The 25,999-nt window shown below is 44.5% G+C and overlaps 1 protein-coding gene across 6 annotated transcripts; it reads right to left on the bottom strand.

Moving 5' to 3' along the window:
- Nucleotides 1–2,591: 2,591 nt before the first annotated feature.
- On the bottom strand, nucleotides 2,592–24,281 carry aipl1 (aryl hydrocarbon receptor interacting protein-like 1). 6 transcript variants are annotated; one of them, XM_038974406.1, is made up of 6 exons: nucleotides 24,186–24,281; nucleotides 23,310–23,489; nucleotides 6,436–6,624; nucleotides 3,418–3,594; nucleotides 2,989–3,130; nucleotides 2,592–2,791 (listed from the first exon to the last, which is right to left on the bottom strand). In XM_038974406.1, exons 1-6 carry the CDS (start codon nucleotides 24,279–24,281, stop codon nucleotides 2,592–2,594), a joined length of 984 nt encoding a protein of 327 aa, XP_038830334.1. The 6 variants fall into 6 exon arrangements, with proteins under 6 accessions (XP_038830334.1, XP_038830337.1, XP_038830335.1 ...); XM_038974409.1 differs by having other exon boundaries at nucleotides 2,989–3,058; XM_038974407.1 differs by having other exon boundaries at nucleotides 23,310–23,465.
- Between the last annotated feature and the right edge of the window lie 1,718 nt (nucleotides 24,282–25,999).

Below are 25,999 nucleotides of genomic sequence, written 5' to 3'. Positions count from 1 at the left end.
GTGTATAAAATCGAGCACACCGCCATGCAATTTCCATAGACAAACATTGGCAGTAGAATGGCTTTAACGAAGAGCTCAGACTTTCAACGTGGCACTGTCATAGGATGCCACCTTTCCAACAAGTCAGTTTGTCAAGTTTCTGCCCTGCTAGAGCTTCCCCAGTCAACTATAAATGCTGTTATTGTGAAGTGGAAACGTCTAAGAGAAACAACGGCTCAGTCGCGAAGTGGTAGGCCACTGAAGCTCACAAAATGGGACCGCCAAGTGCGGTCCCATTAGCATAGCGCGTATAAATTGTCTGTCCTCAGTTGCAACATTCACTACCGAGTTCCAAACTGCCTCTGGAAGCAATGTCAGCACAATAACTGTTCTTTGGGAGCTTCATGAAATGGGTTTACATGGCCAAGCAGTCGCACACAAGCCTAAGATCACCATGTGCAATGCCAAGCGTCGGCTGGAGTGGTGTAAAGCTCGCTGCCATTGGACTCTGGAGCAGTGGAAACGTATTCTCTGGAGTGATGAATCACGCTTCACCATCTGGCAGTCCGACGGACGAATCTGGGTTTGGCGGATGCCAGCAGAATGCTACCTGCCCAAATGCATCGTGCCAGTTGTAAAGTCTGGTGGAAGAAGAATAATGGTCTGGAGCTGTTTTATATGGTTCGGGCTAGGCCCCTTAGTTCCAGTGAAGGGAAATCTTAACGCTACAGCATACAATGACATTCTAGACGATTCTGTGCTTCCAACTTTGTGGCAACAGTTTGGGGAAGGCCCTTTCCTGTTTCAGTATTCAGAATGACAATGCCCCATGCACAAAGTGAGGTCCATACAGAAATGGTTTGTCAAGATCGGTGTGAAAGAACTTGACTGTCCTGCACAGAGCCCTGACCTCAGCCCCATCGAACACCTTTGGGATGAATTGGAACGCCGACTGCGAGCCAGGCCTAATCCTCGACATCAGTGCCCAACCTCACTAATACTCTTGTGGCTGAATGGAAGCAAGTCCCTGCAGCAATGTTCCAGCATCTAGTGCAAAGCCTTCCCAGAAGAGTGGAGGCTGTTACAGCAGCAAAGGGGGGACCAACTCCATATTAATGCCCATGATTTTGGAATGAGATGTTCGAGGAGCAGTTGTCCACATACATTTGGTCATGTAGTTTGCCATGGATTAAAGGAAAGAACAAAATAACATATTCATTCAATATCTGATGAGTACACAATCTACACCAAGATTTATTTGCCTTTTATGACTAGATGCAGTACTTGTTGGGCTTTAACCATTCAAGTCAGACATAATGGATTCATGTTCTACCCAAATGGATTGACCACCAAACAATGTTCCAGGAAAAACATAAATAAATAAGTAACAATGATCTAGGATACATTTTCTCTCTCTTTCTCTCTCTCTCTTTCTCTCTCTCTCTTTCTCTCTCTCTCTATCACTCCTGCTTTGCCCATTTCTCCTCTCTTCCTCCACAAGTACCATCTGTGCTGTCCACTTTAACTTCACTAGGGTAGGGGGCAGCATTTGGAATTTTGGATGAATAGCCTGCCCAAATTAAACTGCCTGCTACTCGGGCCCAGAAGATATGATATGCATATAACTGGTAGATTTGGATGGAAAACACTCTAAAGTTTCCAAAACTGTTAAAATAGTGTCTGTGAGTATAGCAGAACTGATTTGGCAGGCGAAAACCTGAGAAAAATCCATTCAGGAAGTAGTTTTTCTTTTTGGTTTTGTAGTTTTCTATTCAATGCCATTACAGTATCCATTGACTTAGGACTCAAATTGCAGTTCCTATGCCTTCCACTAGATGTCAACAGTCTTTAGAAATTGTTTCAGGCTTGTATTCTGAAAAATGAGGAAGTAAGAGCAGTCTGAATGAGTGGACCCTAAAGTGTCACAGAGCTTTTTCATGCGCACGACCGAGAGTGTGCCTTTCTTGTTTACCTTTTATATTGACGACGTTATTGTCTGGTTGAAATATTATCGATTATTTAGGCTAAAAACAACCTGAGGATTGAATATAAACATCATTTGACATGTTTCTATGAACTTTATGGATACAATTTGGATTTTTTGTCTGCCTGTTTTGACTGCGTTTGAGCCTGTGGATTACTGAAGAAAACGCGCAAACAAAACTGAGGTTTTTGGATATAAAGAGACTTTATCGAACAAAAGGAACATTTATTGAGTAAATGAATGTCTGCTGAGTGCAACCATATGAAGATCATCAAAGGTAAGGGATTCATTTTATCTCTATTTCTGACTTGTGTAACTCTTCTACTTGGCTGGTTACTGTTTGTAATGATTTGTCTGCTGGGCTATGTTCTCAAATAATCGTAAGGTATGCTTTCGCCGTAAATCATTTTTTAAATCTGACACCGTGGTTGGATTCACAAGAAGTTAATCTTTAAACCTATGTAAAATATGTTTTGTTTTCTGAATTTTTATAATGAGTATTTCTGTATTTGAATTTGGCGCCCTGCAGTTTCACTGGCTGTTGACGAGGTGGGAAGCTACCGTCCCAAGTGAGGTTAACATTGACTTTGACATTGACCCTCCATATCTGCATATCTCCTGGGCCATGTCAGAACATGCCCTTGTACTTGACTTTATCCTCCTCATTCTTCTCCTCCATCCTCATGTTGAGGACACCCAGGTCCTTCTTAACAGCCTTCTTCATGCCAGGGTCCAGATCTAGAACCCTCTCAAAGTCAGCCCGCGCCTCAGCTTCGTTCCACACCTCGATGTGGGCCTTCCCTCGCACGTAGAACGCTTTCATTTCACCTAGGATGAACACACGCATATGCAAACAGATAGAGAAGCACACACATGCAGATACAGAGATAATGTTTTTAAAAATCGGTTTGCTTTGGGCTAGACCCTAATTTACATTTCTTCACACTTCGCCCATTGACTATTTGTTGTTGTCTCAAGAGCTTTTCCTGTAAGGTGTCATAATATATTTTGTGTGCCTGAGGTACCTGGGTGCTGATTGATGATGTCACTGGTGTGCTCTATGACCTCATAGTACTCCTCCATACGGAGCAGACACTGGCAGTAGTTGAGAGTCAGCATGTTCCCCATCTTCTCTAGCTTCAGCCAGGGGGCTTCCCATGCTTTCTCCTGGGGGAGGGGGATACACACTGTTACACACCATGGATGAATACACTCATATATGCACACACGCACCCACACACACACTGACATACACGTACATGCACACACGCACATACAATGTCCACACACACATACAATTCTCAAACACACAAAGCATCGAGGGTGTACTTTGTATATGGAAGTCATGATTAAAATATGGTTATACTCTGTCACAAAACACATTTCAAGAACTCCAAAAACTAAAGCCAAAGTCATTATTTCACACCGCTATTCCTGATCCGTTGTTACAGTACCTTGTGCTGTATGTTCTTGATGCAGACTATGGCCTCTTTGTATTTATTGGTGGCGTCCTGGTAGCGCCCCAGTTTGTAGAGCTTGTTCCCCTGGCCATGGAGCAAGGGCACAGCCTTCAGTCTCTCCTCATCATTCAGAGCCCACGACTCCCTGTCATACTCACTGGGCTGCTGCACCTGGGATACACAAACACACAGGCAGACAGGCACGGACACACACATATATACACACACACACACACACACGTTTGTGTTACTATCCTTGTGGGGACCAAACAATTGATTCCTACTCAAAATCCTATTTTCCCTAACCCATAAACCCATAATCTAGACGCATACACGAATACGGTGACTGAGTTTATAAGGAAGTGGAGATGTGGTACCCACTGTGACTATTAAAACCTACCCTAACCAGAAACCGTGGCTAGATGGTAGCATTTGCGCGGAACTGAAAGCGCAAACCACTGCAGTTAAACATGGCAAGGCGACTGGTAATATGGCAGAATATAAACAGTGTAGTTATTCACTCCGCAAGGCCATCAAACAAGCTATACGTCAGTATAGAGATAAAATGGAGTCGCAATTCAACGGACCAGACACGAGACGTATATGACAAGGACTACAGACAATCACGGACTACAAAAGGAAAACCAGCCACATCGCCGAGACCGACGTCTTGTTACCGGACAGGCTAAACACATTCTTCGCACAATTTGATGATAACACAGTACCACCGACGTGGCCCGCTACCAAGGACTGTGGGCTCTCCTTCTCCGTGGCCAACGTGAGTAAAACATTTAAACGTGTTAACCCTCGCAAGGCTGCCGGCCCAGATGGCATCCCTAGCCACGTCCTTAGAGCATGCGCAGACCAGCTGGCTGGTGTGTTTACGAGCATATTCAATCGCTCCCTATAGGCAGGCTGCTGTCCCCACATGCTTCAAGATGGCTACCATTGTTCCTGTACCCAAGAAGGCAAAGGTAACTGAACTTAATGACTATCGGATCACATTACCTCTACCTTACCTGCCACCCTAGACTCACTTCAATTTGCTTACCGCCCCAATTATCCACAGAACATGCAATTGCAATAACTCTGCACACTGCCCTATCCCATCTGGACTAGAGGAATACCTATGTAAGAATGATGTTTATTGACTATAGCTCAGCATTCAACACCATAGTACCCTCCAAGCTCATCATTAAGCTCAAAGCCCTGGGTGTGAACCTCGCCCTGTGCAACCGGGTCCTGGACTTCCTGACGGGCCGACCCCAGGTGGGGAAGGTAGGAAACATCACCTCCACTCCGCTGATCCTCAACTCTGGGGCCCCACAAGGGTGTGTGCTCAGCCCCCTCCTGTACTCCCTGTTCACCCATGACTACATGGCCAAGCACGCCTCCAACACAATCATCAAGTTTTCAGATGACACAACAGTAGTAGGCTTGTTGATTACCAATGATGACGAGACAGCCTACAGGGAGGAGGTGAGAGCTCTAGGAGTGTGATGCCTGGAAAACAACCTCTCACTCAACGTCAACAAAACAAAGGAGATGATTGTGGACTTCAGGAAACAGCAGAGGGTGCACCCCCCTATCTACATCGACGGGACCGCAGTGGAGAAGGTGGAATACTTCAAGTTCCTTGGCGTACATATCACTGACAAACTGAAATGGACCACCCACACAGACAGTGTGGTGAAAAAGGCGCAACAGAACCTCTTCAACCTCAGGAGGCTAAAGAAGTTTGGCTTGTCACCTAAAACCCTCACAAGCTTTTACAGATGCACAATTGAAAGCATCCTGTCAGGCTGTATCACCGCCTGGTACGGCAACTGCACCGCCCGCAACCGCAAGGCTCTCCAGAGGGTGGTGCGGTCTGCCCAACGCATTACCGGGGGCAAACTACCTGCCCTCCAGGACACCTACAGCACCTGATGTCGCAGGAAGGCCAAAAAGATTATCAAGGACATCATCCACCCGAGCCACTGCCTGTTCACCCCACTATCATCCAGAAGGTGAGGTCAGTACAGGTGCATCAAAGCTGGGACCGAGAGACTGAAAAATAGCTTCTATCTCAAGGCCATCAGACTGTTAAACAGCCATCACTAGCACATTAGAGGCTGCTGCCTATAGGCATAGAGTAGAAATCACTGGCCACTTTAAGGAATGGAACACTAGTCACTTTAATAATGTTTATATGTCTGGCATTATTCATCTCATATGTATATACAGTATTCTATACTATTCTACGGTATCTTAGTCACTAAATGTTTACATATCTGGCATTACTCATCTCATAGGTATATACTGTTTTCTACACTATTCTACGATATGTCATTCATTTAATAATGTTTACATATCTTGTATTACTCATCTCATATGTATATACTGTTTTCTATACTATTCTACTGTATCTTAGTCCGTTCCGCTCTGACATCGCTTGTCCATATGTATATAGTCTTAATTCATTTCTACTTAGAGTTGTGTGTATTGGGTATATGTTGTGTAATTTGTTAGATATTACTTGTTAGATATTACTGGACTGTCAGAGCTAGAAGCACAAGCATTTCGCTACACCCGCAATAACATCTGCTAATCACGTGTATGTGACCAAAAATGTTTTATTTGATTTGAACCTAACCCCTAAGACTTAAATAGCTTTTTCCTTTTGGAGACCGGTGAAATGTCCCCACTTGTCTGAAAGTTCATTGTTTTGCTATCCTTGTGAGGACTATTGGTACCCACATGCATAATAAATCAAAAACACAGACACGCACACACACATACACATACACACAGAGAATATGAGCAAGATCAGTGTGTGTCTTGTGTGTGCAATATTTCTGTATTTGTGTGTGTGTGTGTGTGTGTGTGTGTGTGTGTGTGTGTGTGTGTGTGTGTGTGTGTGTGTGTGTGTGTGTGTGTGTGTGTGTGTGTGTGTGTGTGTGTGTGTGTGTACGTGTGTGCAATATCTGTGTGTGTGTATGTGTCTCTGTGTATGTCTCCATTCCCTCTAACCTTGACCAGTTCCAGTACAAAGTAGAGAGGCTGAGGCTCCTTCTGTAGCTGGTCCAGGTCATCATAGCCCAGGGTGTGGTAGGCAAACATGTTGGCCATGCCACACGAATGGATGTGCCAGTCCACAGGGTCCTTGCCCTCCGCGATGCGCCGCAAGCTCTTGGCCACCAGGGGGTAGAGGCCAGTGTGCTGGGGAAAAAAAGAGAGACAGACACAGAGAGACAGGGCAAGCAAAGTTAACTAGAGCTATATGATATAAGACATGTCATTGAATTAGTCTTTTCCTGATATAGGCGTTTCCCTTTTTTCACGGAATTGATCGGATTAGAATGGGTGGAGTAAGACATTGCTCTTTGTCTTTCATACTTAGTCTGTCAATCAAACCAGAAAGGACCCTGGATAAATATTTTTGTATTTGTGAATACACAAATAGTTTTGAAACCCGATCTATTCTCCTCAACTGAACTATGTATCCAATGTAACAATATTGCCCTCCACTGGTTGGGATGAGTAAACAATTCATTTTACCTTCCACACTAGTAGCACAGATAGAGCAATGAGACAGATATTTCACCGGATGTATTAATGTGAGGCATCCGCTTGGCGTTTCCACTCACTAAGCCCAGTGGCCGGCAGTGGGAGAAGATGGAACTAGATGGATTTTAGCCGACATTCTGCAAATTTTCTCATCGATTAAACATTTGATCTTAATACAGTATTCTGTTCCCAAAACTAAAATACGTTACGAACAGAGTGTACTAAGTTTTGTAGACTTTACCCTTTGCCAAAGTTTTAACAAATTTCGTTTTTTAGAAGGAGTGGAAAGGCAAATTGAGTTATTGCACATGCCCACTTCACAGAGTAGGCGTTCCCTAACGGAAATATGCAAATGTTCGCTAGAACGCGCCAATAGGATCTCGCTAGCTCGTGCTTGGCTCTGCCCACCTCCTTCCTTGTTCTGCCCACTATGACTCATTTGTTCACGTTTGAAATGTCAGGCTGTGGTATATCTTGGTTTACTTATAAAAATCTTTGCTAGTAGGGTCACACAATGTAGCCTACTGAATAGACAGAATGTAGCCTACTGTATAAAGCACCCAGGTTGTAGTTACTAGATAATGAATGAATGGCTGTGCCCCAGCTGGTTTAAAGCCCGTCCCAGGTTTTCTTTATGGTCAGCAGTAATCACAGGCGATTAGGGAAAGGTGAAGCTGCTGGGGATTAATTACACTCTCTAAACTCTCCACCTGTTTGTCTGCTCCACCAACATACACATACAAATGCACATATGCACTCAAATGCGCATGCACACACACACACACACACACACACACACACACACACACACACACGGAATTAAGCACACGATATATGTTATACAAACACAGCCAGACTCTAGGAGACACAAATAACTGGGGGGGGGGGGGAAAGAAGTCACCCAAAGATGAAAATAGAACACACACACAACACCCTCACTAGCTGTTGTAGATAGCAACGTTAGGTTACCCTCACTAGCTGGTGTTGTAGATAGCAACCTTAGGTTACCCTCACTAGCAGGTGTTGTAGATAGCAACCTTAGGTTACCCTCACTAACAGGTGTTGTAGATAGCAACCTTAGGTTACCCTCACTAGCTGGTGTTGTAGATAGCAATCTTAGGTTACCCTCAATGGCTGGTGTTGTAGATAGCAACCTTAGGTTACCCTCATTAGCGGGTGTTGCAGATAGCAACCTTAGGTTACCCTCACTAACAGGTGTTGTAGATAGCAACCTTAGGTTACCCTCACTAACAGGTGTTGTAGATAGCAACCTTAGGTTACCCTCACTAACAGGTGTTGTAGATAGCAACCTTAGGTTACCCTCACTAACAGGTGTTGTAGATAGCAACCTTAGGTTACCCTCATTAGCGGGTGTTGCAGATAGCAACCTTAGGTTACCCTCACTAACAGGTGTTGTAGATAGCAACCTTAGGTTACCCTCACTAACAGGTGTTGTAGATAGCAACCTTAGGTTACCCTCACTAGCTGGTGTTGTAGATAGCAACCTTAGGTTACCCTCACTAGCTGGTGTTGTAGATAGCAACCTTAGGTTACCCTCACTAACAGGTGTTGTAGATAGCAACCTTAGGTTACCCTCACTAACAGGTGTTGTAGATAGCAACCTTAGGTTACCCTCACTAACAGGTGTTGTAGATAGCAACCTTAGGTTACCCTCACTAACAGGTGTTGGAGATAGCAACCTTAGGTTACCCTCACTAACAGGTGTTGTAGATAGCAACCTTAGGTTACCCTCACTAACAGGTGTTGTAGATAGCAACCTTAGGTTACCCTCACTAGCTGGTGTTGTAGATAGCAACCTTAGGTTACCCTCACTAACAGGTGTTGTAGATAGCAACCTTAGGTTACCCTCACTAACAGGTGTTGTAGATAGCAACCTTAGGTTACCCTCACTAATAGGTGTTGTAGATTGCAACATTAGGTTACCCTCACTAACAGGTGTTGGAGATAGCAACCTTAGGTTACCCTCACTAACAGGTGTTGTAGATAGCAACCTTAGGTTACCCTCACTAACAAGTGTTGCAGATAGCAACCTTAGGTTACCCTCACTAGCAGGTGTTGTAGATAGCAACCTTAGGTTACCCTCACTAACAGGTGTTGCAGATAGCAACCTTAGGTTACCCTCACTAGCAGGTGTTGTAGATAGCAACCTTAGGTTACCCTCACTAACAGGTGTTGCAGATAGCAACCTTAGGTTACCCTCACTAACAGGTGTTGTAGATAGCAACCTTAGGTTACCCTCACTAGCTTGTGTTGTAGATAGCAACCTTAGGTTACCCTCACTAACAGGTGTTGCAGATAGCAACCTTAGGTTACCCTCACTAGCAGGTGTTGTAGATAGCAACCTTAGGTTACCCTCACTAACAGGTGTTGTAGATAGCAACCTTAGGTTACCCTCACTAGCTTGTGTTGTAGATAGCAACCTTAGGTTACCCTCACTAACAGGTGGTGTAGATAGCAACCTTAGGTTACCCTCACTAACAGGTGTTGCAGATAGCAACCTTAGGTTACCCTCACTAGCTTGTGTTGTAGATAGCAACCTTAGGTTACCCTCACTAACAGGTGTTGTAGATAGCAACCTTAGGTTACCCTCACTAACAGGTGTTGTAGATAGCAACCTTAGGTTACCCTCACTAACAGGTGTTGCAGATAGCAACCTTAGGTTACCCTCACTAGCTGGTGTTGTAGATAGCAACCTTAGGTTACCCTCACTAACAGGTGTTGTAGATAGCAACCTTAGGTTACCCTCACTAACAGGTGTTGTAGATAGCAACCTTAGGTTACCCTCACTAACAGGTGTTGGAGATAGCAACCTTAGGTTACCCTCACTAACAGGTGTTGTAGATAGCAACCTTAGGTTACCCTCACTAGCAGGTGTTGTAGATAGCAACCTTAGGTTACCCTCACTAATAGGTGTTGGAGATAGCAACCTTAGGTTACCCTCACTAACAGGTGTTGTAGATAGACCCCTTAGGTTACCCTCACTGGCTGGTGTTGTAGATAGCAACCTTAGGTTACCCTCACTAATAGGTGTTGTAGATAGCAACCTTAGGTTACCCTCACTAACAGGTGTTGTAGATAGACCCCTTAGGTTACCCTCACTAGCTGGTGTTGGAGATAGCAACCTTAGGTTACCCTCACTAACAGGTGTTGTAGATAGCAACCTTAGGTTACCCTCATTAGCTGGTGTTGTAGATAGCAACCTTGGGTTACCCTCACTAGCAGGTGTTGTAGATAGCAACCTTAGGTTACCCTTACTAGCTGGTGTTGTAGATAGCAACCTTAGGTTACCCTTACTAGCTGGTGTTGTAGATAGCAACCTTAGGTTACCCTCACTAGCAGGTGTTGTAGATAGCAACCTTAGGTTACCCTTACTAGCTGGTGTTGTAGATAGCAACCTTAGGTTACCCTCACTAGCAGGTGTTGTAGATAGCAACCTTAGGTTACCCTCACTAGCTGGTGTTGGAGATAGCAACCTTAGGTTACCCTCACTAGCTGGTGTTGTAGATAGCAACCTTAGGTTACCCTCAATAGCTGGTGTTGGAGATAGCAACCTTAGGTTACCCTCACTAGCAGGTGTTGTAGATAGCAACCTTAGGTTACCCTCACTGGCTGGTGTTGTAGATAGCAACCTTAGGTTACCCTCACTAGCTGGTGTTGGAGATAGCAACCTTAGGTTACCCTCACTAGCTGGTGTTGTAGATAGCAACCTTAGGTTACCCTCACTAACAGGTGTTGTAGATAGCAACCTTAGGTTACCCTCACTAACAGGTGTTGTAGATAGCAACCTTAGGTTACACTCACTAACAGGTGTTGTAGATAGCAACCTTAGGTTACCCTCACTAACAGGTGTTGTAGATAGCAACCTTAGGTTACCCTCACTAACAGGTGTTGTAGATAGCAACCTTAGGTTACCCTCACTAACAGGTGTTGTAGATAGCAACCTTAGGTTACCCTCACTAGCAGGTGTTGTAGATAGCAACCTTAGGTTACCCTCACTAACAGGTGTTGTAGATAGCAACCTTAGGTTACCCTCACTAGCTGGTGTTGTAGATAGCAACCTTAGGTTACCCTCACTAACAGGTGTTGTAGATAGCAACCTTAGGTTACCCTCACTGGCTGGTGTTGTAGATAGCAACCTTAGGTTACCCTCACTAATAGGTGTTGTAGATTGCAACATTAGGTTACCCTCACTAACAGGTGTTGTAGATTGCAACATTAGGTTACCCTCACTAATAGGTGTTGTAGATTGCAACATTAGGTTACCCTCACTAACAGGTGTTGTAGATAGCAACCTTAGGTTACCCTCACTAATAGGTGTTGTAGATTGCAACATTAGGTTACCCTCACTAACAGGTGTTGTAGATAGCAACCTTAGGTTACCCTCACTGGCTGGTGTTGTAGATAGCAACCTTAGGTTACCCTCACTAACAGGTGTTGTAGATAGGAACCTTAGGTTACCCTCACTAACAGGTGTTGTAGATAGCAACCTTAGGTTACCCTCACTAACAGGTGTTGTAGATAGCAACCTTAGGTTACCCTCACTGGCTGGTGTTGTAGATAGCAACCTTAGGTTACCCTCACTAACAGGTGTTGTAGATAGCAACCTTAGGTTACCCTCACTGGCTGGTGGTGTAGATAGCAACCTTAGGTTACCCTCATTAGCGGGTGTTGCAGATAGCAACCTTAGGTTACCCTCACTAACAGGTGTTGTAGATAGCAACCTTAGGTTACCCTCACTAACAGGTGTTGTAGATCGCAACCTTAGGTTACCCTCACTAGCTGGTGTTGTAGATAGCAACCTTAGGTTACCCTCACTAGCTGGTGTTGTAGATAGCAACCTTAGGTTACCCTCACTAACAGGTGTTGTAGATAGCAACCTTAGGTTACCCTCACTAACAGGTGTTGTAGATAGCAACCTTAGGTTACCCTCACTAACAGGTGTTGTAGATAGCAACCTTAGGTTACCCTCACTAACAGGTGTTGGAGATAGCAACCTTAGGTTACCCTCACTAACAGGTGTTGTAGATAGCAACCTTAGGTTACCCTCACTAACAGGTGTTGTAGATAGCAACCTTAGGTTACCCTCACTAGCTGGTGTTGTAGATAGCAACCTTAGGTTACCCTCACTAACAGGTGTTGTAGATAGCAACCTTAGGTTACCCTCACTAACAGGTGTTGTAGATAGCAACCTTAGGTTACCCTCACTAATAGGTGTTGTAGATTGCAACATTAGGTTACCCTCACTAACAGGTGTTGGAGATAGCAACCTTAGGTTACCCTCACTAACAGGTGTTGTAGATAGCAACCTTAGGTTACCCTCACTAACAGGTGTTGCAGATAGCAACCTTAGGTTACCCTCACTAGCAGGTGTTGTAGATAGCAACCTTAGGTTACCCTCACTAACAGGTGTTGCAGATAGCAACCTTAGGTTACCCTCACTAGCAGGTGTTGTAGATAGCAACCTTAGGTTACCCTCACTAACAGGTGTTGCAGATAGCAACCTTAGGTTACCCTCACTAACAGGTGTTGTAGATAGCAACCTTAGGTTACCCTCACTAGCTTGTGTTGTAGATAGCAACCTTAGGTTACCCTCACTAACAGGTGTTGCAGATAGCAACCTTAGGTTACCCTCACTAGCAGGTGTTGTAGATAGCAACCTTAGGTTACCCTCACTAACAGGTGTTGTAGATAGCAACCTTAGGTTACCCTCACTAGCTTGTGTTGTAGATAGCAACCTTAGGTTACCCTCACTAACAGGTGGTGTAGATAGCAACCTTAGGTTACCCTCACTAACAGGTGTTGCAGATAGCAACCTTAGGTTACCCTCACTAGCTTGTGTTGTAGATAGCAACCTTAGGTTACCCTCACTAACAGGTGTTGTAGATAGCAACCTTAGGTTACCCTCACTAACAGGTGTTGTAGATAGCAACCTTAGGTTACCCTCACTAACAGGTGTTGCAGATAGCAACCTTAGGTTACCCTCACTAGCTGGTGTTGTAGATAGCAACCTTAGGTTACCCTCACTAACAGGTGTTGTAGATAGCAACCTTAGGTTACCCTCACTAACAGGTGTTGTAGATAGCAACCTTAGGTTACCCTCACTAACAGGTGTTGGAGATAGCAACCTTAGGTTACCCTCACTAACAGGTGTTGTAGATAGCAACCTTAGGTTACCCTCACTAGCAGGTGTTGTAGATAGCAACCTTAGGTTACCCTCACTAACAGGTGTTGTAGATAGCAACCTTAGGTTACCCTCACTAACAGGTGTTGTAGATAGCAACCTTAGGTTACACTCACTAACAGGTGTTGTAGATAGCAACCTTAGGTTACCCTCACTAACAGGTGTTGTAGATAGCAACCTTAGGTTACCCTCACTAACAGGTGTTGTAGATAGCAACCTTAGGTTACCCTCACTAACAGGTGTTGTAGATAGCAACCTTAGGTTACCCTCACTAGCAGGTGTTGTAGATAGCAACCTTAGGTTACCCTCACTAACAGGTGTTGTAGATAGCAACCTTAGGTTACCCTCACTAGCTGGTGTTGTAGATAGCAACCTTAGGTTACCCTCACTAACAGGTGTTGTAGATAGCAACCTTAGGTTACCCTCACTGGCTGGTGTTGTAGATAGCAACCTTAGGTTACCCTCACTAATAGGTGTTGTAGATTGCAACATTAGGTTACCCTCACTAACAGGTGTTGTAGATTGCAACATTAGGTTACCCTCACTAATAGGTGTTGTAGATTGCAACATTAGGTTACCCTCACTAACAGGTGTTGTAGATAGCAACCTTAGGTTACCCTCACTAATAGGTGTTGTAGATTGCAACATTAGGTTACCCTCACTAACAGGTGTTGTAGATAGCAACCTTAGGTTACCCTCACTGGCTGGTGTTGTAGATAGCAACCTTAGGTTACCCTCACTAACAGGTGTTGTAGATAGCAACCTTAGGTTACCCTCACTAACAGGTGTTGTAGATAGCAACCTTAGGTTACCCTCACTAACAGGTGTTGTAGATAGCAACCTTAGGTTACCCTCACTGGCTGGTGTTGTAGATAGCAACCTTAGGTTACCCTCACTAACAGGTGTTGTAGATAGCAACCTTAGGTTACCCTCACTGGCTGGTGGTGTAGATAGCAACCTTAGGTTACCCTCATTAGCGGGTGTTGCAGATAGCAACCTTAGGTTACCCTCACTAACAGGTGTTGTAGATAGCAACCTTAGGTTACCCTCACTAACAGGTGTTGTAGATAGCAACCTTAGGTTACCCTCACTAGCTGGTGTTGTAGATAGCAACCTTAGGTTACCCTCACTAGCTGGTGTTGTAGATAGCAACCTTAGGTTACCCTCACTAACAGGTGTTGTAGATAGCAACCTTAGGTTACCCTCACTAACAGGTGTTGTAGATAGCAACCTTAGGTTACCCTCACTAACAGGTGTTGTAGATAGCAACCTTGGGTTACCCTCACTAACAGGTGTTGGAGATAGCAACCTTAGGTTACCCTCACTAACAGGTGTTGTAGATAGCAACCTTAGGTTACCCTCACTAACAGGTGTTGTAGATAGCAACCTTAGGTTACCCTCACTAGCTGGTGTTGTAGATAGCAACCTTAGGTTACCCTCACTAACAGGTGTTGTAGATAGCAACCTTAGGTTACCCTCACTAACAGGTGTTGTAGATAGCAACCTTAGGTTACCCTCACTAATAGGTGTTGTAGATTGCAACATTAGGTTACCCTCACTAACAGGTGTTGGAGATAGCAACCTTAGGTTACCCTCACTAACAGGTGTTGTAGATAGCAACCTTAGGTTACCCTCACTAACAGGTGTTGCAGATAGCAACCTTAGGTTACCCTCACTAGCAGGTGTTGTAGATAGCAACCTTAGGTTACCCTCACTAACAGGTGTTGCAGATAGCAACCTTAGGTTACCCTCACTAGCAGGTGTTGTAGATAGCAACCTTAGGTTACCCTCACTAACAGGTGTTGCAGATAGCAACCTTAGGTTACCCTCACTAACAGGTGTTGTAGATAGCAACCTTAGGTTACCCTCACTAGCTTGTGTTGTAGATAGCAACCTTAGGTTACCCTCACTAACAGGTGTTGCAGATAGCAACCTTAGGTTACCCTCACTAGCAGGTGTTGTAGATAGCAACCTTAGGTTACCCTCACTAACAGGTGTTGTAGATAGCAACCTTAGGTTACCCTCACTAGCTTGTGTTGTAGATAGCAACCTTAGGTTACCCTCACTAACAGGTGGTGTAGATAGCAACCTTAGGTTACCCTCACTAACAGGTGTTGCAGATAGCAACCTTAGGTTACCCTCACTAGCTTGTGTTGTAGATAGCAACCTTAGGTTACCCTCACTAACAGGTGTTGTAGATAGCAACCTTAGGTTACCCTCACTAACAGGTGTTGTAGATAGCAACCTTAGGTTACCCTCACTAACAGGTGTTGCAGATAGCAACCTTAGGTTACCCTCACTAGCTGGTGTTGTAGATAGCAACCTTAGGTTACCCTCACTAACAGGTGTTGTAGATAGCAACCTTAGGTTACCCTCACTAACAGGTGTTGTAGATAGCAACCTTAGGTTACCCTCACTAACAGGTGTTGGAGATAGCAACCTTAGGTTACCCTCACTAACAGGTGTTGTAGATAGCAACCTTAGGTTACCCTCACTAGCAGGTGTTGTAGATAGCAACCTTAGGTTACCCTCACTAATAGGTGTTGGAGATAGCAACCTTAGGTTACCCTCACTAACAGGTGTTGTAGATAGACCCCTTAGGTTACCCTCACTGGCTGGTGTTGTAGATAGCAACCTTAGGTTACCCTCACTAATAGGTGTTGGAGATAGCAACCTTAGGTTACCCTCACTAACAGGTGTTGTAGATAGACCCCTTAGGTTACCCTCACTAGCTGGTGTTGGAGATAGCAACCTTAGGTTACCCTCACTAACAGGTGTTGTAGATAGCAACCTTAGGTTACCCTCATTAGCTGGTGTTGTAGATAGCAACCTTGGGTTACCCTCACTAGCAGGTGTTGTAGATAGCAACCTTAGGTTACCCTTACTAGCTGGTGTTGTAGATAGCAACCTTAGGTTACCCTTACTAGCTGGTGTTGTAGATAGCAACCTTAGGTTACCCTCACTAGCAGGTGTTGTAGATAGCAACCTTAGGTTACCCTTACTAGCTGGTGTTGTAGATAGCAACCTTAGGTTACCCTCACTAGCAGGTGTTGTAGATAGCAACCTTAGGTTACCCTCACTAGCTGGTGTTGGAGATAGCAACCTTAGGTTACCCTCACTAGCTGGTGTTGTAGATAGCAACCTTAGGTTACCCTCACTAGCTGGTGTTGGAGATAGCAACCTTAGGTTACCCTCACTAGCAGGTGTTGTAGATAGCAACCTTAGGTTACCCTCACTGGCTGGTGTTGTAGATAGCAACCTTAGGTTACCCTCACTAGCTGGTGTTGGAGATAGCAACCTTAGGTTACCCTCACTAGCTGGTGTTGTAGATAGCAACCTTAGGTTACCCTCACTAACAGGTGTTGTAGATAGCAACCTTAGGTTACCCTCACTGGCTGGTGTTGTAGATAGCAACCTTAGGTTACCCTCACTAATAGGTGTTGTAGATTGCAACATTAGGTTACCCTCACTAACAGGTGTTGTAGATTGCAACATTAGGTTACCCTCACTAATAGGTGTTGTAGATTGCAACATTAGGTTACCCTCACTAACAGGTGTTGTAGATAGCAACCTTAGGTTACCCTCACTAATAGGTGTTGTAGATTGCAACATTAGGTTACCCTCACTAACAGGTGTTGTAGATAGCAACCTTAGGTTACCCTCACTGGCTGGTGTTGTAGATAGCAACCTTAGGTTACCCTCACTAACAGGTGTTGTAGATAGCAACCTTAGGTTACCCTCACTAACAGGTGTTGTAGATAGCAACCTTAGGTTACCCTCACTAACAGGTGTTGTAGATAGCAACCTTAGGTTACCCTCACTGGCTGGTGTTGTAGATAGCAACCTTAGGTTACCCTCACTAACAGGTGTTGTAGATAGCAACCTTAGGTTACCCTCACTGGCTGGTGGTGTAGATAGCAACCTTAGGTTACCCTCACTAACAGGTGTTGTAGATAGCAACCTTAGGTTACCCTCACTAACAGGTGTTGTAGATAGCAACCTTAGGTTACCCTCACTAACAGGTGTTGTAGATAGCAACCTTAGGTTACCCTCACTAACAGGTGTTGTAGATAGCAACCTTGGGTTACCCTCACTAACAGGTGTTGGAGATAGCAACCTTAGGTTACCCTCACTAGCAGGTGTTGTAGATAGCAACCTTAGGTTACCCTCACTAGCAGGTGTTGTAGATAGCAACCTTAGGTTACCCTCACTAACAGGTGTTGTAGATAGCAACCTTAGGTTACCCTCACTAATAGGTGTTGTAGATTGCAACATTAGGTTACCCTCACTAACAGGTGTTGGAGATAGCAACCTTAGGTTACCCTCACTAGCTGGTGTTGTAGATAGCAACCTTAGGTTACCCTCACTAGCTGGTGTTGTAGATAGCAACCTTAGGTTACCCTCACTAACAGGTGTTGTAGATAGCAACCTTAGGTTACCCTCACTAGCTGGTGTTGTAGATAGCAACCTTAGGTTACCCTCACTAACAGGTGTTGTAGATAGCAACCTTAGGTTACCCTCACTAACAGGTGTTGTAGATAGCAACCTTAGGTTACCCTCACTAGCTGGTGTTGGAGATAGCAACCTTAGGTTACCCTCACTAACAGGTGTTGTAGATAGCAACCTTAGGTTACCCTCACTAACAGGTGTTGTAGATAGCAACCTTAGGTTACCCTCACTAATAGGTGTTGTAGATAGCAACCTTAGGTTACCCTCACTAGCTGGTGTTGTAGATAGCAACCTTAGGTTACCCTCACTGGCTGGTGTTTAGATAGCAACCTTAGGTTACCTTCACTAATAGGTGTTGTAGATAGCAACCTTAGGTTACCCTCACTAACAGGTGTTGTAGATAGCAACCTTAGGTTACCCTCACTAACAGGTGTTGTAGATAGCAACCTTAGGTTACCCTCACTAACAGGTGTTGTAGATAGCAACCTTAGGTTACCCTCACTAGCTGGTGTTGTAGATAGCAACCTTAGGTTACCCTCACTAGCAGGTGTTGTAGATAGCAACCTTAGGTTACCCTCACTAACAGGTGTTGTAGATAGCAACCTTAGGTTACCCTCACTAATAGGTGTTGTAGATTGCAACCTTAGGTTACCCTCACTAGCTGGTGTTGTAGATAGCAACCTTAGGTTACCCTCACTAGCTGGTGTTGTAGATAGCAACCTTAGGTTACCCTCACTAGCAGGTGTTGTAGATAGCAACCTTAGGTTACCCTCACTAACAGATGTTGTAGATAGCAACCTTAGGTTACCCTCACTAGCTGGTGTTGTAGATTGCAACCTTAGGTTACCCTCACTAGCTGGTGTTGTAGATAGCAACCTTAGGTTACCCTCACTAACAGGTGTTGTAGATAGCAACCTTAGGTTACCCTCACTAACAGGTGTTGTAGATAGCAACCTTAGGTTACCCTCACTAACAGGTGTTGTAGATAGCAACCTTAGGTTACCCTCACTAACAGGTGTTGTAGATAGCAACCTTAGGTTACCCTCACTGGCTGGTGTTTAGATAGCAACCTTAGGTTACCTTCACTAATAGGTGTTGTAGATAGCAACCTTAGGTTACCCTCACTAACAGGTGTTGTAGATAGCAACCTTAGGTTACCCTCACTAACAGGTGTTGTAGATAGCAACCTTAGGTTACCCTCACTAACAGGTGTTGTAGATAGCAACCTTAGGTTACCCTCACTAGCTGGTGTTGTAGATAGCAACCTTAGGTTACCCTCACTAGCAGGTGTTGTAGATAGCAACCTTAGGTTACCCTCACTAACAGGTGTTGTAGATAGCAACCTTAGGTTACCCTCACTAGCTGGTGTTGTAGATAGCAACCTTAGGTTACCCTCACTAGCAGGTGTTGTAGATAGCAACCTTAGGTTACCCTCACTAACAGATGTTGTAGATAGCAACCTTAGGTTACCCTCACTAGCTGGTGTTGTAGATTGCAACCTTAGGTTACCCTCACTAGCTGGTGTTGTAGATAGCAACCTTAGGTTACCCTCACTAACAGGTGTTGTAGATAGCAACCTTAGGTTACCCTCACTAACAGGTGTTGTAGATAGCAACCTTAGGTTACCCTCACTAACAGGTGTTGTAGATAGCAACCTTAGGTTACCCTCACTGGCTGGTGTTGTAGATAGCAACCTTAGGTTACCCTCACTAATAGGTGTTGTAGATTGCAACATTAGGTTACCCTCACTAACAGGTGTTGTAGATAGCAACCTTAGGTTACCCTCACTGGCTGGTGTTGTAGATAGCAACCTTAGGTTACCCTCACTAACAGGTGTTGTAGATAGCAACCTTAGGTTACCCTCACTAACAGGTGTTGTAGATAGCAACCTTAGGTTACCCTCACTAACAGGTGTTGTAGATAGCAACCTTAGGTTACCCTCACTGGCTGGTGTTGTAGATAGCAACCTTAGGTTACCCTCACTAACAGGTGTTGTAGATAGCAACCTTAGGTTACCCTCACTGGCTGGTGGTGTAGATAGCAACCTTAGGTTACCCTCACTAACAGGTGTTGTAGATAGCAACCTTAGGTTACCCTCACTAACAGGTGTTGTAGATAGCAACCTTAGGTTACCCTCACTAACAGGTGTTGTAGATAGCAACCTTAGGTTACCCTCACTAACAGGTGTTGTAGATAGCAACCTTGGGTTACCCTCACTAACAGGTGTTGGAGATAGCAACCTTAGGTTACCCTCACTAGCAGGTGTTGTAGATAGCAACCTTAGGTTACCCTCACTAGCAGGTGTTGTAGATAGCAACCTTAGGTTACCCTCACTAACAGGTGTTGTAGATAGCAACCTTAGGTTACCCTCACTAATAGGTGTTGTAGATTGCAACATTAGGTTACCCTCACTAACAGGTGTTGGAGATAGCAACCTTAGGTTACCCTCACTAGCTGGTGTTGTAGATAGCAACCTTAGGTTACCCTCACTAGCTGGTGTTGTAGATAGCAACCTTAGGTTACCCTCACTAACAGGTGTTGTAGATAGCAACCTTAGGTTACCCTCACTAGCTGGTGTTGTAGATAGCAACCTTAGGTTACCCTCACTAACAGGTGTTGTAGATAGCAACCTTAGGTTACCCTCACTAACAGGTGTTGTAGATAGCAACCTTAGGTTACCCTCAGTAGCTGGTGTTGGAGATAGCAACCTTAGGTTACCCTCACTAACAGGTGTTGTAGATAGCAACCTTAGGTTACCCTCACTAACAGGTGTTGCAGATAGCAACCTTAGGTTACCTTCACTAATAGGTGTTGTAGATAGCAACCTTAGGTTACCCTCACTAACAGGTGTTGTAGATAGCAACCTTAGGTTACCCTCACTAACAGGTGTTGTAGATAGCAACCTTAGGTTACCCTCACTAACAGGTGTTGTAGATAGCAACCTTAGGTTACCCTCACTAGCTGGTGTTGTAGATAGCAACCTTAGGTTACCCTCACTAGCAGGTGTTGTAGATAGCAACCTTAGGTTACCCTCACTAACAGGTGTTGTAGATAGCAACCTTAGGTTACCCTCACTAATAGGTGTTGTAGATTGCAACCTTAGGTCACCCTCACTAGCTGGTGTTGTAGATAGCAACCTTAGGTTACCCTCACTAGCTGGTGTTGTAGATAGCAACCTTAGGTTACCCTCACTAGCAGGTGTTGTAGATAGCAACCTTAGGTTACCCTCACTAACAGATGTTGTAGATAGCAACCTTAGGTTACCCTCACTAGCTGGTGTTGTAGATTGCAACCTTAGGTTACCCTCACTAGCTGGTGTTGTAGATAGCAACCTTAGGTTACCCTCACTAACAGGTGTTGTAGATAGCAACCTTAGGTTACCCTCACTAACAGGTGTTGTAGATAGCAACCTTAGGTTACCCTCACTAACAGGTGTTGTAGATAGCAACCTTAGGTTACCCTCACTAACAGGTGTTGTAGATAGCAACCTTAGGTTACCCTCACTGGCTGGTGTTTAGATAGCAACCTTAGGTTACCTTCACTAATAGGTGTTGTAGATAGCAACCTTAGGTTACCCTCACTAACAGGTGTTGTAGATAGCAACCTTAGGTTACCCTCACTAACAGGTGTTGTAGATAGCAACCTTAGGTTACCCTCACTAACAGGTGTTGTAGATAGCAACCTTAGGTTACCCTCACTAGCTGGTGTTGTAGATAGCAACCTTAGGTTACCCTCACTAGCAGGTGTTGTAGATAGCAACCTTAGGTTACCCTCACTAACAGGTGTTGTAGATAGCAACCTTAGGTTACCCTCACTAGCTGGTGTTGTAGATAGCAACCTTAGGTTACCCTCACTAGCAGGTGTTGTAGATAGCAACCTTAGGTTACCCTCACTAACATATGTTGTAGATAGCAACCTTAGGTTACCCTCACTAGCTGGTGTTGTAGATTGCAACCTTAGGTTACCCTCACTAGCTGGTGTTGTAGATAGCAACCTTAGGTTACCCTCACTAACAGGTGTTGTAGATAGCAACCTTAGGTTACCCTCACTAACAGGTGTTGTAGATAGCAACCTTAGGTTACCCTCACTAACAGGTGTTGTAGATAGCAACCTTAGGTTACCCTCACTAACAGGTGTTGTAGATAGCAACCTTAGGTTACCCTTACTAGCTGGTGTTGTAGATTGCAACATTAGGTTACCCTCACTAACAGGTGTTGTATGTTGAACAAATACACATTGGGTGCACAAAACATTATGAACACCTGCTCTTTCCATGACATAGACTGACTAGATGAATCCAGGTGAAAGATATGATCCCTTTTTGATGTCACTTGTTAAATCCACTTCAATCAGTGTAGATGAAGGGGAGGAGACAGGTTAAAGAAGTATTTTTAGCCTTGAGACAATTGAGACATGGATTGTGTACGTGTGCCATTCAGAGGGTGAATGGGCAATACAAAATATGTAAGTGCTTTTGGACGGGGTCTCTTAGTAGGTGCCAGGCGCCCTGCAACGCTGCTGGGTTTTTCACGCTCAACAGTTTCCTGTGTGTATCAAGAATGGTACACCACCCAAAGGACATCCAGCCTACTTGACACAACTGTGGGAAGCATTGGAGTCAACATTGGCCAGCATCCCTGTGGAACGCCTTAGACACCTTGTAGGGTCAAAAGGGTATTCTTAATGTTTTGTACACTCAGTGTAAGGTCACACTTTATTTGGATAGTCTGTATTTCCCATCTGTAGATGCTCTAGAAATGGTCATACTATCAACAAACTACCTGTTGATAAGCAACTGCTTCCTAAGATTACAGTTAGGGTTAAGGTTAGGGTTAGAGCTTGGGTTAGGGTAAGTAAGGGTTAAGTTTAGGGTTAAGCTTAGGGTTAGAGCTAGGGTTAGGGTTAGTATATATTTTGTTGAAATGTTACTGATATTCTGTAGACTATCCAAATAAGGTGTTACCAAATATAAATATATAACCAAACCCCTGAAAAGCCTACAATTGCAGACATAATACGTTGAAGAACACAGATAACACAGACAACTGAAAGTAGGGCCTACATTTTCAGCAAATGTGTGTTTTTCAAAGCTGTTGAATTGTCTGAGAAGGGACATATACCAAAAAGGGGAACTGACAGAAACATCTGCATCCTTTCAATAGCAGGTTGAGGTTAGGTTGTTTCTAACTATCATCATTATGACACACAACACTCGCAATGCACACACAGAACAACAAAGCACCTGTATTAGGTGTATGATATTAGGTGTATGATATTAGGTGTATGATATTCCAGTGTGTTTGTATTGTGTCTCATGCTACTGGGAGAGTTATTGAGATATTTAAGTGTTTACTCAGTATGCTCTGAATAGAAGGAGCTTTTGTGTTTTTGACAATACTGTAATAATGGGTGGTGTCTCTTTTAGTTCCTTGTAAGATGCAGGCCGACTATCATGAGAGACTTTAATCTGATGTGATTGATACCTTAGCTTTTGTTAAATGTCTCCCTAGTTAAAATAATTAGGAATTGTTCAATTTTTCTTAAAGTTTACTTAGGACAAACCTTTTATAATTGAGAGTTGACTTCTGGAGAGGTGTTGGAGTTGTATTTAGAATCTAGACTCTAATGTTTGAATCGGAAGTATGCTACTGTGGCACTGCATTGTGGGAGAATGAGTCTTACTCACGGTGACATCGCACCAGAACTCGGCCACCTCTCCGATCCTCATGGAGGTGAGCAGGGTCTCCCAGATCTCCAGCTTGAACATGTTCCCGATCACCACCTCCATTGGCACGCCCGCGACCTTACTGTCGTCTATCACCGTACGATCATCATCACACAGCTGGGTACGGAAATGGAAGGTCACCTGTGGGAAGGGGGGGGGGGGGGGGGGGGGGGTGAAGAAGAGAGGACGGAGGAGAGGGGATGAAAGAAGGGATGATGTGGAGGGGGTGAAAGGGGAAAGGGATAATGGAGGAGGATGTACAGTATGGAAGAGGTGGAGGAGAGAAAGGAAGAAGACATTTGGACTTTTCCTCCAGATTCTCCAGTTCCACCAAATGCCACCCCTTTATACACTGATCATACTGTTGTAGGTATGTGGTCCCTGTTGACATGCAGGATGCGACATTATAAGATATTGTACCATGTCATTACTAATGGAATGAATAGTGTCATATGACTCCATAAGTAAGACCATTTTATTTGCCTAATGTGAGTGAGACAAAAAAATAATAATCTGAATCTACACAATGTTCTAGAATCTATTGCAACCATCTTCTTTACAGTAATCAGATTTGTCTGGAACTGGAGACAAAGCACTGGATGAGTAACTGTCTGTGGCATAGAGAAAACCTCCACTATTTGAGATAGATAGAGGATAGAAAAGTCAATAGATGGAGTTATGTTTAAATAGATAGATTTAGATGGAGAGATTCAGATCGAGAGAAATAGAAAGAGAGAAAGACTGAGGATTATAAATTAAGTAGAGAGATTCAAATCGCTGAATTTGGATAGAGGTTGAAGCAGAGGAATACGTTGAGATGGAGAGAGTGAGGCCTACCTTAGTCCCAGTAATGAACCGGGGCATCTCAGCTGTCCCTCCATACAGGATGGTTTTCTTAATGCCTTCCACCCCCAGGAGCATGGTCCCATCCATATCTGAAGACATTTTTCTATATGGCTGTATGTCTGTGTAGAGTAAATAAATAGGTGTGTGTATATAATGTGTGTCTGTCTGTATGTGTTTCTGCTAGGGTAGCTTATAGCAGGTGTGAGGCATAGAGAGGTATGAACACACATTACTCCTTGATGATTAGGAAAGGGATAATGAGATTAAGAATCCCTCCTCCCCTCCTCTCCTCCTCCTCTCTCCCCATTCATTCATCCCTCAATCAGCTCTTCTCAGCATTTCTCCTGATGACTATCTATCATCTGCTGGACTAGAAACATCCAGAACGGGATAGAAAAACACTACTTCAAGCCCACAGCTACAAATCATTGAGATAGGGGTATAATGTACTAAGCACTTAATAATGTTGTCAATAACAGCTGGTGAGCGATGTCTAATATTAAGGAAGTCTCAAGGTATTACTCGCCTGAGTTAAAGTACCTCATGATAAGCTGTATACCATACCGTCTACCAAGAGAGTTTTCATCTATATTTTTCATTGCCCTCTATATACCACCACAAACCAATGCTGGCACTAAGACCGCACTCAACAAGCTGTATAACGCCGTGAAGCTGGTTGAGAGAATGCCTAGAGTGTTTAAAGCTGTCATCAAGGCAAAGGGTGACTACTTTGAAGAATCTCAAATATAAATATTTTTTAAATGTATTAACACTTTTTTGGTTACTACATGATTCCATGTGTTATTTCATAGTTTTGATGTCTTCACCATAATTCTACAATGTAGAAAATAGTAAAAATAAAGAAAAATTCTTGAATGAGTAGGTGTGTCCAAACTTTTGACTGGTACTGTATATACTAGGCTGTGTCAAATTGGGCCTTCCTATGTCACTCCCTTTGGTTCCTTCCCCAGGCGTTTCTGTTTCTGTTTCATGTCGGTGCGCTGTTAGTGTTTCTTGTTTTGTTCATGTTCGTACATTTATTAAATGCATTCACTCCCTGAACTTGCTTCCCGACTCTCAGCGAACACATTACAGAATAATGCCTCACCAAAGGGAAGCATCAGGGAGTGTTTTTTGTTTATTTTTGTGTTGGAGGTGACGTCGGGTCCAGGTGTCAGTACCGGAGCTACCAGGGAGGCCTCAGCCGGTTCGTCGGACTCTCATGCCTCAGCTGGCTTGACAGGTTCCCATGCCTGGCAGGTTCGACGGGTTCCCCTGCCTCAGCTGGCTCGACAGGTTTCCATACCTCAGCGGGATCGATAGGCTCCCATGACTCAGCTGGCTTGACAGGCTCCCATGCCTCAGCGGGCTCAATAGGCTCCCATGCCTCAGCTGGCTCGATAGGCTCCCATGCCTCAGCGGGCTCGATAGGCTCCCATGCCTCAGCTGGGTGAACAGGTTCCCGTGCCTCGGCCAAAGCACCGCTGGCGACCGGTCCGCTCCTGATTCCCAGGATCGTCCCTTTGGTTGGCGTCCTGCGGCTGGAGCCGCTCGCCGGGGTGGGGGTACTGTCACGTATGCTCTCTCTCCGGCGCTCTAGGTCGCCATGCTCCCTCGCCTCAGCCACATTGACATGTTCCCGCGCCTCAGCAGAGGTGACCGGTCCGGTCCTGATCCCCGGGATCGTTTTGGTCGGCGTCCAGCGGCTGGAGGGGTACTGTCACGTGTGCTCCCTCTCCGGCCTCTAGGTCACCAGGCTGCTGATTATTGCGCACACCTGTCACCATCGTCACGCACATCAGCGC

The sequence above is a fragment of the Salvelinus namaycush genome, chromosome 34 (assembly GCF_016432855.1).
Source record: "Salvelinus namaycush isolate Seneca chromosome 34, SaNama_1.0, whole genome shotgun sequence".
Taxonomy (NCBI): Eukaryota; Metazoa; Chordata; class Actinopteri; order Salmoniformes; family Salmonidae; genus Salvelinus; species Salvelinus namaycush.
Note: the sequence above shows the minus strand (reverse complement) of the source record. Positions and strands in the feature narration are given on the sequence as shown.

Bases quoted from the DNA above. Each gene is read 5' to 3' on its own strand.
- aipl1 (XM_038974406.1), bottom strand. From the start codon at position 24,281: ATGGATGGGACCATGCTCCTGGGGGTGGAAGGCATTAAGAAAACCATC. The intron at 3,595-6,435 runs GTTAGAGGGAAT...TGTGTATCCCAG, and splicing joins TTGTACTGGAACTGGTCAAG to GTGCAGCAGCCCAGTGAGTA. The intron at 2,792-2,988 runs GTACCTCAGGCA...TGTTCATCCTAG, and splicing joins CATCATCAATCAGCACCCAG to GTGAAATGAAAGCGTTCTAC.